Here is an 11994-nt window from a genome sequence, read left to right on the forward strand (position 1 = left end):
TGCATGAAACAGACATAGATATGCCCGCTCCCTTGAGTCCTTTACCCGCCTTTGGACCCATCGTGGCTGGGCCCATCCCTCCTGCCTGCAAAACTGACCCCATCTCTCCTTTGTCTCGGTCTCCAGGTCACCACGGATGGTGCTGACCAGGGCTTAGCACCTCAGGAATGGAGTAAAAATCACCACCAAATCCCTTTGGGGGCTGCTGCTGGGGCTCACCCCCCCAGTCTCAGCACAGCCAGCGCAGGCCAGCATTCCCGAGCACCAGGGCAGCGGATTGTCCCCGGGGGTCACCAGAGGAAGCTCACGGGAGTCCAGAGGCCCCCTCGTAGGAGAAGTAGACTCCTGGAGCAGCCCGGAAATGCTCACAGGACAAGCATCTGGAAGCTGAGAACTGCCTCACTGTGGGCAGGCGGCGGGGAGAGTCAGTAAGACCCCCTTCATTCCTGTTCTTGCTCACTTCCCTGGAGGGCACCCATGTCCGCAGCAGTCACAATGCACCAGGATGCAGCTTCGCCTGACCCCCACCTTCCGACTTAGGCAAACAACTGCCTTCCTCGGCCCAGGGTGTTTCTGCCGTCGGCACACAAAATGGTTCTGGGACTAGGTGGGCAAACCCTCTGGGGCAGGGATCTCTCTCATTTTGTTTTGTTTTAAAGATTTTAAGTCATCGCCACACGCGACATGGGGCTCGAACTCACAAGCCCCGGATCAAGAGTTGCACCTCTAGGGACTGAGCCAGCCAGGTGCCCCAAGAAGCTATTTTTTTTTAATATCACTTAAAAAAAAAATACACAAAAAAATAAACACTTAAGAATTCAAGGAACCCACACCTTAATACAAATTGTTAATGAAAATAAGCTTTATTACATCAAGTAATAAATACATACAAAGATGCAAACAGTTTTAGTCATTTTTCTTCCAGATGTTTAGATCACCTTATGGGAAAAGCAGAACTGACATCCACACACAGTCTTGGCAGGAAAACTGGGGGGTGAGGGGGTTCTTGTTAGGTCAGGTTCGGTAGGGTTGCTCTCTCTTCTGTATTTATAACTTGTGCATTTTTTAAAAATTGACCTCAAAGCACTCGTAGTCATGCAAGCAAATGCTTAAGCACAAAAGAAGTTATATTAAGCGGAACACACACCGTGGGGCAAACGTATGCACTCAAAAAACAAAACAAACCAAAAAAACCCTCAGAGTTGTATTAGCTTATGAAAAAGAACGGAGAACATTCTGGGTAACGTAACTGGGAACTTTGCTGTGAGACAGGTATCTTTTACGTGCATCTTTTAAATCCACGCTTAGGAGAAAAACAAAAACAAAAAACAAAACCCCTGGGTAATTCCTAACTATTGAAAACATAAATCCTAATCCACTGCAAAATACTTCTCAATCTCAGAGCCTCGTGAACCACGGGAGGGGTGTGGGAAGGAGAAACCAAACTGTTACCATTTTGAAAGCAAGAGTTTCATCTGAACATGGGAGATGAGCTATAACTTCTGGTCTTAGACAAAGATGGAAAACCTTCCGCGCTGATCGGCAGCTAGGATCGGGCATTCCGCTCCGTTTCCGCCAAGCATTCTCGAACCAGTCCTCTGGCGTGAATGATGCCTGGAGGAGAAGCAGAGGCTGAGGTCCAGCAGAACCCACTCCCGGAGAGGAAGAGGGCCCAGCGCAACCCAGCTGAAAAGCCCTCGCCCTGGAAGGGACCTCGGGACCTGCATCCAAACCACCCTGTGATTCCCACGGTTTGGAAACCCCCACCTTGAACGCCTTCCCTCCCAGCCCAGACTCCTCTTCATGGCTCCTATCAATCCCTTCCCGCACACACGGGGACGACCAGCAAGCTCTCTTGGCAGGTCAGGCCGTCAGAGGACCAAAGAAGGTGCGTCTCCACCCGCTTTCGGTAAGCCTGACCCACTCTGCAGAGTCCAGGACTTCCAATCATGATTTTTCTCTGGCTTCTTCATATTCTAAGTCCTAGAAAGGGCTTGTCCAGTGTCCGGCCTGCACAGTTAGGATGCAAGACTGCTCGTTTATGTCCAACCTTGGTCCACTGTGACGTGGCCCGCTGGGTGCCAAGAGCACCTTCCACCCCATCGCTCCCCTGCCTGTCTCCTCTCTGGTTTGCTGGCTACCATTTGGTTGTTGAGTTGGTTGTGTTGTTGTCGTCGTTGCCTTTAGTGAATGCGGTGAGACACTAATCTCGTTTTAAAAGACACAAAGAATGTACTCCTTCTGAGAGGGACAGCCGGAGGGCATTGTGAATGACATTCCCCCTGTCACGCAGGTGGCCACGTCCCACATATCTTATCTCCGAGCTTCAAAAGACTTTTTTCCAGAAAGGGCCAGACGGGTAAATATCTCAGGTTTTGCAGGCCACATAGGCTGTGTCACAACCGTTCTAGCAGCCACTAGAGAACCAAAGGGTGTGGCCATCTTCCAATAACCCTTTATTACCAACGCTGAAGTCTGAGCTGCAGATCAGTTTCACGTGTCACAGAATCTTTTTTTTTTTTTTTTAAGATGTTATTTATTTATTTGACAGAGACACAGTGAGGGAGCAAGCCGAAGCAGGGGGAGCAGGAGACGGAGAAGCAGACCCCTGCTGAGCGGGGAGGCGGACACGGGGCTGGATGGGAGGACTCTGGGATCATGACCTGAGCCAAAGGGAGAGGCTTAACGACTGAGCCACCCACGCACCCCACAGAATCATCTCCCACCATTAAAAACTAAAAAACATGCTTGGCCTATCAGTTATAGTTTGCTGAACTACCTACCCACCATGCGCCTGACTTCCCCGTACCCTTTATGACCCTTCTTTACCCTGTTCGGACAGGAACTTGCCTAGCCTGGACTCTGCTACTGGTGAGCGTGACCGTGGGACCAGCTGATGCCCTGGAGCCATCACGAGGCACAAGCACTGTCTGGCCTGAACCTGCTGGCTTTTTAGGGTGACTGCAGATCACCTGTAAGACGCTGGGGTCCAGCATCTTCCCAGGGATTTCCACTCGGGTAGCCAGAACTCCAGATGTCACGACTGTCTTGCTTCCCCTGCCTCTAAACAGAGGTCTGGACACAGAGCAATGTTCACCTGCCCGTGCACCCCCGGGGTGGGTCAGGGTTCACCCCCCCACAAGCCCTGTCCACGAAGGCTTCATAAACACCAGGGAAGCCCACTGCTGTACTCAGCCAGCCTGGCCCACCAGTGTGGAGCCCTAGCCTCCGCAGAAGCCCCCCTTTATGCCCCAGATTCACTCCAGACTTGCCTCTGCAGCCTTCCTCGGAACACCAGATCCCTCCCGAAATTAATTCACACCTAGGCCACTGCTGTTCTGCACTGCCACCTTCTAGGAGCAGAAATGCTCCTCTCCCCTCTACCCCGGTGACTTCGTGAGGTGCCAGCCAATTTCATGCCCCCCTCCCCGCTGCCCCAATCAGCTGGTCAGTCACGTCTTCACGTGAGTCACCGGTTTTCTGTGACATCATGCTCCTGCCCGCCCGCCCTCCCTCTGCAATCACCAAGGAACTTCAGAGCATTCCTGCTCTCCCTCCCAGACTAGCACGGACCCAGGCACCCCCTCGGGCTCTGCTCCAAAGAGCGTACAGCAGAGGGCAACACAGGACCCAGGACCTCATGACTCCATGTCCCCCGCCCACCCAGAGAAGGAAGCCTGGCGTGTCTGGCCTCCTGCGGCTCCCTGGGCCCAGCAGTAGCCAACAGGGGCAGAGCAGGCAACAAACAAAGCAGCAGGATCTGGGCTATAAAGATTCCTTTTTTAAAGCGTGGGGACCCTCCCAGGAGGCACACGAGGCCTTCCAGTCAGAGCCCAAGAAGAGGCTTCATCCCACGGCCTGGCCCACCCCCGCCCCTGCGGAGGCCTCAACACCGGATTAACGATTTGGGAGCCCCTGGGGCACAGGGGACCTCCCCACACACACGCCCAGAGAGGCGGCACCCGTCAGAGGAGTCTGGATCCCACTACTTACCCCGTTTTAGTCTCTCCATGGCACTCTTGCTCCCCGCGTACGTGGGTCTGATCTCCTTCCCCAGCTCCTCAATGATGGCCAGCAGCTCAGCATACTTGCTTTGGGGTACCTGGCTGTTCCCTGTTCCCTAGAATCAGAAGGAAGAGCTTACATGGACCGAACCCTAACCTCACCCCAAGGTCACGGTCAGGACCGCACCATACGCCAGCCACAGCAAGGACAGGGCAGGGAGAGGCCCGGCCCTGAGGCGGCTCCTGGAGGCAGGGCAGCCTGGCCTAGTCTCCCCGAGCAGCCGTCTGTGCCGGGGCCACGCTGGTCCACCCTGAGAGGTAACCGCAGACCAGAGAGCTGGGCCTCTCCGCTGTCCTCCTGCAGAGAACGAAACCACCAGCAGCCTCCAGATGGCTTTTAACATCTCAGATGAGAAAAAAGAAGGACCGGCTTGTCTCGGCAACCACTGGGCACTTCCTAGGACCTAGCTCGATGCACACGTACATCCCAGGGGAGGACGGTCCAGAGCACAGGAGCGAGACGGGGGCCACACCTTGGGGTCAACAGGACTACAAAGAATTGCCAAAGACCATCCGGACAGAACACAGAACGTGTTTCAATTCACTCATTCGCCCCCTCCGCTGGCAGAGTTCACCCCACAAAACCCCTTTTTCTCTAGACCCCGCCCATAGCCAAAGTAAGCACCCCAATGAGTGAGAATGGGGTCCCCGCAGGCCCCCCACAAGGCCCTCGCCCGCTCCTCCCTCCTCCTCTGCCGCCTCCAAGTCCTGCCTCCAGGGCCTTCCTCCTGTCCTCGCTCAGCTCCCCAGCACCCTCCGGGTGCCGCCTCCTGGCACGGGGATCCTCCCCGCCATCCTCCCACCGCCGCTTCCTTCGGCGGTCCCGGCCCAGGTCCCGCATCTGCTCCTGGGACAGCACGGCCTGGCGCAGCATGGCCAGCCGCCACCCTCTCCCAGGGCCAGCCTCCGCGGCGACCCTAGAATGCCGCCGTGTTCCAGTGACGGCAGAGAACCCCACAGCAGCCACGGCCAGAGGCACCGAGGCATGCGGCCTGGCCAGGTCTGTCCACCGGCGGCGGCCAGTGAGGCCAGTGCCAGCACAGACCCCGCTGGGCGATGAGGAAGCGGATCTCTACGAGGCTGCCAAGCAGGGGGCAGAACCACAGGAAACCCCCGTGGCCCAGGTCAAGGACCTCCATTCCCAATGATGTGCATCTGGGCTCCAAAAGGATAGGGCCCCGTCCTCCTCTTTGCTGGAGCCATGACCTGAGGGGAGGGAGTGAGCTCTTCCCTGCCCAGGCACAGATCCAGAGCCCAGGTCAAGCCTCACTTCCTCAGGGGTCCAATCCAGAGACCCCCGCCACAGGGACACACGTGGCCGGCAGCCCCAACAGGGTGTGCAGCCCTCAGGCCTTCCCAGCCTCTCCTTGGGCTCTCCACCCCCCACCTCTCAGGACCGCCGTGAAACAACCCCCACCCCCCACCCCGCCCTGATGCCTGATGCCTCAAGGCTTGAGACCTGAGGCTGGCCAGGGCCCTGGTCAAAGTCCAGATGACCGTTCCATCCCATCACGTCTACTCCACCTGTCCCAGCCGCTCTCCTGCCCGGACGGTGGGAAGCATGTCCCCTCGGTGCCCAGGCCAGCCCCACGGCCCGTCCTGCCACACATCCCCCACTGCCGTACCTGGGTGTAGCCGAGAGACGGCGGCCCGTAGTCGCTCAGCAGCTGGCGGTACTGGGAGGATGTCGCCATGCTGGTGGAGGGCGGGTGGACGCTCCCAGCTATGGGGGACAAGAGAAGAGTCAGTGATCGTGTAACTCTACCCAAAGCAAAGACTCTGGGTTCTGCCACAGTCCCCCTGCCCCGGGACCAGGCCAAACAGCGGTATTTTGTCCTCAAAGGACAGAGACCCCACTCCCGTCCCCTGGTTCGGCGATGTCTGGTCTCGACGACAGGAAAATTCAACAAACAGGTCACCGTTCCTCATTCTCACCAGCACAGCGGCCACCGCGCCCCAACCACCGGACTCTCTCCTAGCCATGAGGTCGGGATTGGTAGCAAAGACGAAATCTGTGGCTACTCTTGGCCTAACCCCTGCTACAGGGGCCCACCTGCTACTGGGGCCGGTCCACACAGCACGCGCCCGGCCCCTGCCCACATCTGCTAAAGGAGACAGGGAGGGCTCTGAGGACCGGAGACCTCACCCCGGCTGGAGACCGGCTCACTGGACCTCAAGTCAGGAATCTGGAGTCTATCACCGTGTCTCTGCGTGTCCTCGGTCGCCCCTCCGTCTGCCTGAGCCCCTGTGGTTCCCTCCCCAAAGAGGGGCCAGGACCCGCAACAGTCTGCTCCTACCCCTGGATGGCTCCCACCCCAAGAGGGGAGGGACAGGGCTCCGTCTGGGCACTGCAGCACTCAGACACCCCGTCCCTCAGCGGCGAGGGAGCACGTGGGGACAGGGCCCAGCTCGGAGTGGAGTCTCCGGGCTGGGGGGGGTGGGGTGGGGAGTCATCAGCGGGGAATTTTCCGGCTCCAGCTCAGTAGCCGGAAGCGTGCAGACCCATAATGGCGGCCAAGTGGCCATTAGCGGGTAGAGGATGTCCTGCAGAATTACAAACAGCGGTAACCATGGAGAATTTACCTAGCCCTCCTCGGCAGCCGACCGCCTGCCTCCACGCCCAGCCGAGGAGCAGCTCCCCCTCTGCCTGCCGCCCCCAGAGCCACACGGTCTCTCAAGCACACGGCGCACTACGCAGACTTGGCCCCGGGGATGGACAGCTGGTGCCAGGCTGGCCAAACCGACCAGCTGCTCATCTGGTGCGAGCAGGGGAGGGGACAGGGAGGAAGGACGCTCGGGAGCTCCGGCTGCCGGAGTGCAAGGGGCCCTCGGGGAGCCCTGGAGGCCCGCACCGCGAAGAGACACACAGTCTGGAGAGGGTGGGCGTTCTCCTGAGCCACCCGCCACAGGACAGGCTGGTACCCCAAGCTCTGTCCCTCTGTCCTTCTGGCCAGGAGCTGGGGACAGCTCTGTACCCGAGATGTCCTCCTCACTCTCAGGCCTGCCCCGGATTTTACCTCTCCCACCCCAAGCCGGGGCCCTGGTATAGGCTCCGATGTGGGGTGCCCAGTCAGGGAACATGGTTCCTGCTGCCTCTCAGCTGGTGAGAGGGCACATCACGGGGTCTGTCCTCACCCCAGTCACCACGCCTCTCAAGCCGGGATGGTAAGACACCTCTGCTACGGGGCCCACGGTGCTCAGGCTGGGGACGAACTACCAGCAGTACTGCGACCTCCATCCAAGGCAACCACAGACGTGCAGCGGCTGGAGCACAGGGACAGGACGGGGTGGGTGCCCCCCCCCAAAGGACCCCTCACCATAGCAGCCAAACGCCAACTTCCCGAACCTCCTGACGTGGGCAATGAGTGTGGTCTTTGCAGCCCCAGATCCGGGTTCCAGCCCTGACCGCCACAAGATATCACACTTCTCTGGAAGGCCAGGACGCTAAGTGCAACCCTACGGGGGTACACCCTCCTGCAGAGCAGCCCAGGGCCCAGGACATTCCGGGTGGTGGGCAGGAGATGAGCGGGACTCGGGAGCTCACTCCCTGGACTGCCCTCACCTCTTGTTGCTGGTCACGTGTTTCTCACCTCCCTGCCTCCTGTCCCATCCGCTTTCCTGCTTTCCTACAGACCCGTGCCTGGACCAGGACTTGGTCTGGCTGTGACCTTGGAAGAGACCTTTCCCTCTCTGGGGCTCAGTTTCTCCACCTGTTTGAGGCAATGGCTCCCAACAGAATGTCTGAAAGACCAGTCTTCCATGGGTTAGGTCTAGGGGGTGGGTGCTGAGAGAGGGAAGAGAAATCGCCTGGTTTGGGTGGGGGGCTGGGGTCAAGCAACAGCAGAGGGCTTCCCTCTCCCATCACCAGGTGACATGGCAAGTGACCCAATCGTGCGGCAGTGCCAGTCTCTTACTCTGCTGAACAGGAGAGGGGGGTGTGTGAGGCCCTGGGGAGAGTTGGCAGAAGGGCCCTGAGTTCTACTCATGCCCACTCCTTCCGGCAGACACGGGGAGGGCCAGTGCAGCGGGCTGCAGGAGGCCAGGGAGAAAACCAGACTGGGCGTGAGCACAGCAGTCTCCGAGCATCACAGACAATGCACGCAGTGTGCGGGGACCAGGGAGGGCCCGGAGCCGAGGGAGGGATTGGCAGAGGCCAGCAGCTCCTGGGGCCAGGCGCAGCTCCCCGCCCCCACGCCAGACAAAGAGCGGCCTGGGCCTGGGGAGCTGGCGGCCTTCCCGCCACTTGGGGCGCCTGGGGGGGGTGGGATGTGCTCTCCGGCGGGGAGGCGGGGGCTTTGTCTAACTCCGCCACTGCCACCGCCGGCCAGGCCACGGCTTGGCAACCCGCGAGCGGGAGGCAGGGCTGGAGGGCGTGAGGGATGATGACAAGGAAGCCGGAGGAGCGGCAGCGGAGAGTCCATCTTGGATGCAAATGGCAGGGGGAGGCTGGGGCTTTCTTAAGGGTCCATGGGGAGGAGCGCAGCCCCCCACCATAACACCAGATATCTGGGGACCTCAGCAGTCCTCCTGTCAATCAGCACAGAGGAAAACCTGTGCACAGGTGCCAGCCAGCCCAGCACAGGGCTGCAGGGGTCCTGAGTGGGTGCCCCTGTCACTTGACCCCAATCCCCAAAAGTCTCAGTTTAGGGCACCTGCCTCAACTATCCTAGGCCAGGCCTGAGATTTCCAGGGTGCCCAGGCTGGCAGCAAGACCTTCAAGCCCACATACCCCAGAAAAGGATGAGGCAGGCAAAGAGAAATCCTATCTGGACCACAAAGCCTGTCTCTGTAAGGTCTGCAGACCCCAAAGGTGGTGCGAACATTTGAAAAAATAGTGGCTGTTGGCTCTTGGGACACAGACCCCAAATTTAACCAATTCAACTTTGCCTCCACTGACACCCTGAATCTTAACCCTTTCCAATCCCCAAATCTGTGTCCTGTAAGTTAAAATACATACAGATAGATAGAGAGACAGACTGATTTCCTGGGTCCCTCTTCAGCTTTTTGGAGTTATAGAGTCACCGTTTGGAGACAAGGCCCAAAACTCGCGGCCAACTGCCAACGTGGCATTTCTGACCAGCAAGGCCAATCCCCACCCCCACCAGGCCTCTGCCCCCTCCCCCCTCCAGCGCGCCTGCTTTTTTGGAAGTCTGCTGCCAAGTGTCTAAAGGAGAAAGACCCAAGCAAGGGGAAAAGCAGGTCACACCCTAACCTCATCATCTTCCTTCCTCCACCCCAGGCCTCCCTGGATCCCTGGGGCAAGCTCCGGGGCGCAGCCTGGAGCCGCCTGACAACTTCTGGAGGAGTTTCCTGGGATCGCCGGGCTCCAGCCCCCGGAAAGGGGTAGGACGCCCCTCCACTCCGGCTTCCGCAGAAGGGGCCTTAGAAGCCCAGACTTGGGGGCTCGGAGATGCGGGGGTCTGGGCTGAACGCCGCCCTCACCCACCTCCCGCAGGCACTCAGAAGCCCCCAGTCTTCTCCAACTTCTGTCACTCCGCGCACGCCAGAGGGGACACTCGGCGTGCCGCGTTGCGGACACCCCAGCTCCGGCGCGCCGGACCGAGCCCCCATGGATGATCGAGTGCCCCGCACCGCCGGTGACCCCAGCGGCCCCGCGCGCTCAGGGGGAGCCCGCACCTGGCACGCTCGCCGCCCCCGCCCTGCCCACGCACGGCCTGGCCTGGCTCGCCTGCACCCCTGCAGCCCGCCCCCAACCCAGCCCCGGGCCCGCACCCCCAGCTCCCCAAGGGCGACCCGGGCCCCGCGCCCCGCTCCCGGCGTGGCCCGGCCGCTCCCGACTCCCGCCGGCAGGGGCCCTCGCCGAGCCGCCCAAAAGCCAGAGGAAAAAGGAGCAGAGAAAAGCCTCCCCCGCCCTCGCCCGCCGCGCTCCCCGCGATCCCTCGGCCGCCGGCGTGGGGGGGACCGCGGCGGCCGCCCGCGCCCCCGGCCCGGGCCACGACCGAGCCCCGCCGCGGCACGGGGCGCCCCCGCGAACTTTGGCGGCGCGGGCGCCGGAATCATGGCGGCGGCGGCCGCGCTGCCCCGGGCTGGGACCCGGTGCCCGGAGCCCCCCGGCCACCGCGGGCCCCCGGGAGCCGGGGCCGGGCGTGCGGGCCCCCAACTTGGCGGCACTTGGGGCGCGGCGCGCGCGGCCCGCGGGGCGCACTCACTCACCGGCGTTGAGGGAGGCGGCGGGCATGTGCGCGGCCAAGTTCGGTTTGTAAGACATCCCCCCGAGCGGCGGGGCGCGCCGGGGCGCCGCGGGGCCAGGCCCGCGAGGGCGGCGGCGGCGGCGGCGAGGCCGGGCGGCGGCGAGGCGGGCCCGGCGTCCGAGCGCCCGTCCGTGCGCCCGCCGAGCTCCCGCGCACTTTTTGTTGTTGACGGCTCGGGCCGCACCGGCAAATATGGCCGTCCCTCACCCTGACACCCGCTGCAGTATATCACCCATACATCGGGCGGGCGGGCGCAGGGGCGGCCGCAAACTTTGAGCGGAGCCAGCGGGGCCGGCCCGGGCCGGGAGGGGGCGGCCCGGCGCGCCGCGGCCCGGCGTCAGGGGGCGGCTCCGCCCGCGGCCGCGCCCCGCGCCTCCGGCCCCGCTGGGCGCCCGCAACTTGGCAAAGTTTGGGGGGCTGGGTCCCGGCGGCGCCCGAGGCCCGCGTGGGTCCCTTTCTTCGGTAGGCTTTCAGCGCCCGGAGACTCGCTATTTTACCGCTTCGTCTCTTTCTTTCCTTCCTTCCTTTTCTCTTTCTTTTTTTTTTTTTATTAATAGCTAGGTAGGATTTCAGAATTACTTTTCCCCCCTTGGATGTGGGGGCAGGGATGGAAAATTACCTGGAGAAAATGGTGGCGAGTGGTATTTTTAAGCACGTAGATCATTCCAGACGCCGAAGTCTGGCCATTCCCCAGAATAAGAACAACCAATTCTTGACGTTGATTTCAAATAAATTTCGTGTCTCTGTCAGTATTAAGTGGTTTTTAACCCTTCTGGGGGCCTAAGAGACTCCTTGGAGACTGACAAAAACCAGAGGCCTCTTCCGTGCAAAATTCACTCTCGCATCCACGTAAACTCTACATCTTAACTCATTCAAATGTTTAAGTAGCGCCTACTATGTGCCTGGCACCGGTCCAGGCGCCGAGGATACAAGAATGAACTTGACAAAATTACTACGTTCCTGGAGTAATTTTTTATTGGAGTAACAATTTTCCGCCCTCCTCCCACCCCACCCCACCCCACCCCCTCCAGCCCATCTTCAGGTCTGACCGAAATGTAGCATCAAATGCGTATCTTGGATTAGATGACTAAGCTTTTGAAGGTACTGTTTCTTGGAGTTCCGCTTAAACAGTAAAGCTCGTCAAAATACACAAGATACCCACCCTTTTCTGCCGTTTTTAATCGCCACGCTTGCAGATTTTAATTAGGCACAGACCTTCAGGCACGTCTGAATGTAGTGAAGAAGACATCAACCTCCCCGCCCAGAGGGAAGGGTTACCACACATGCCTTCCCTCTTCCCATTTAGGATTCAAAATGCAGGTGATACCCTCTCTCTAGCTTAACCAGCACCCCCGGGGATCAGCTTTAGGCTCCTTCAGCCAAGGATGCTCAGGAAAACTTCATTTCGTGAATGAATTAATGCCAAGCTCTCCTACGCGGCCCCAGGGGCCCAAATACTCCAGAGTAGCACTGTCCAATCGAAATATAAAAGCGTGCCACATATGTAATTTTAAATTTTCTAGCAGTCACAGTTTAGAAATCAAAAGACTGGCGAAACTGATCTGTTTGACACAATATATCTTGAACAATATGTCGAGTATAATGAACATAAAGAAGTTAAGATACTTTCTATTCTTTTCACCCTACAGAGTCTTTGAGAAGTAGCATGCATTGCACACTACTCACACGGGATCTTAATTCAGACTAATCACTTTTCA

At 59.4% G+C, this 11994-nt stretch overlaps 1 protein-coding gene across 3 annotated transcripts; it reads right to left on the bottom strand.

Moving 5' to 3' along the window:
- Positions 1-838: 838 nt before the first annotated feature.
- Positions 839-10587, bottom strand: CDK2AP1 (cyclin dependent kinase 2 associated protein 1). Of its 3 annotated transcripts, none has more exons than XM_046026117.1 (4): positions 10239-10587; positions 5690-5787; positions 3994-4120; positions 839-1614 (listed from the first exon to the last, which is right to left on the bottom strand). In XM_046026117.1, the coding sequence occupies exons 1-4, from the start codon at positions 10291-10293 to the stop codon at positions 1547-1549; spliced, it is 348 nt and encodes a 115-aa protein (XP_045882073.1). In that variant the 5' UTR covers positions 10294-10587; the 3' UTR covers positions 839-1546. The 3 variants fall into 3 exon arrangements, with proteins under 3 accessions (XP_045882073.1, XP_045882074.1, XP_045882075.1); XM_046026118.1 differs by lacking the exon at positions 10239-10587 and adding an exon at positions 6648-6715; XM_046026119.1 differs by lacking the exon at positions 10239-10587 and adding an exon at positions 6211-6303.
- Positions 10588-11994: the final 1407 nt, after the last annotated feature.

This window comes from Meles meles, chromosome 12 (assembly GCF_922984935.1).
Source record: "Meles meles chromosome 12, mMelMel3.1 paternal haplotype, whole genome shotgun sequence".
NCBI lineage: Eukaryota > Metazoa > Chordata > Mammalia > Carnivora > Mustelidae > Meles > Meles meles.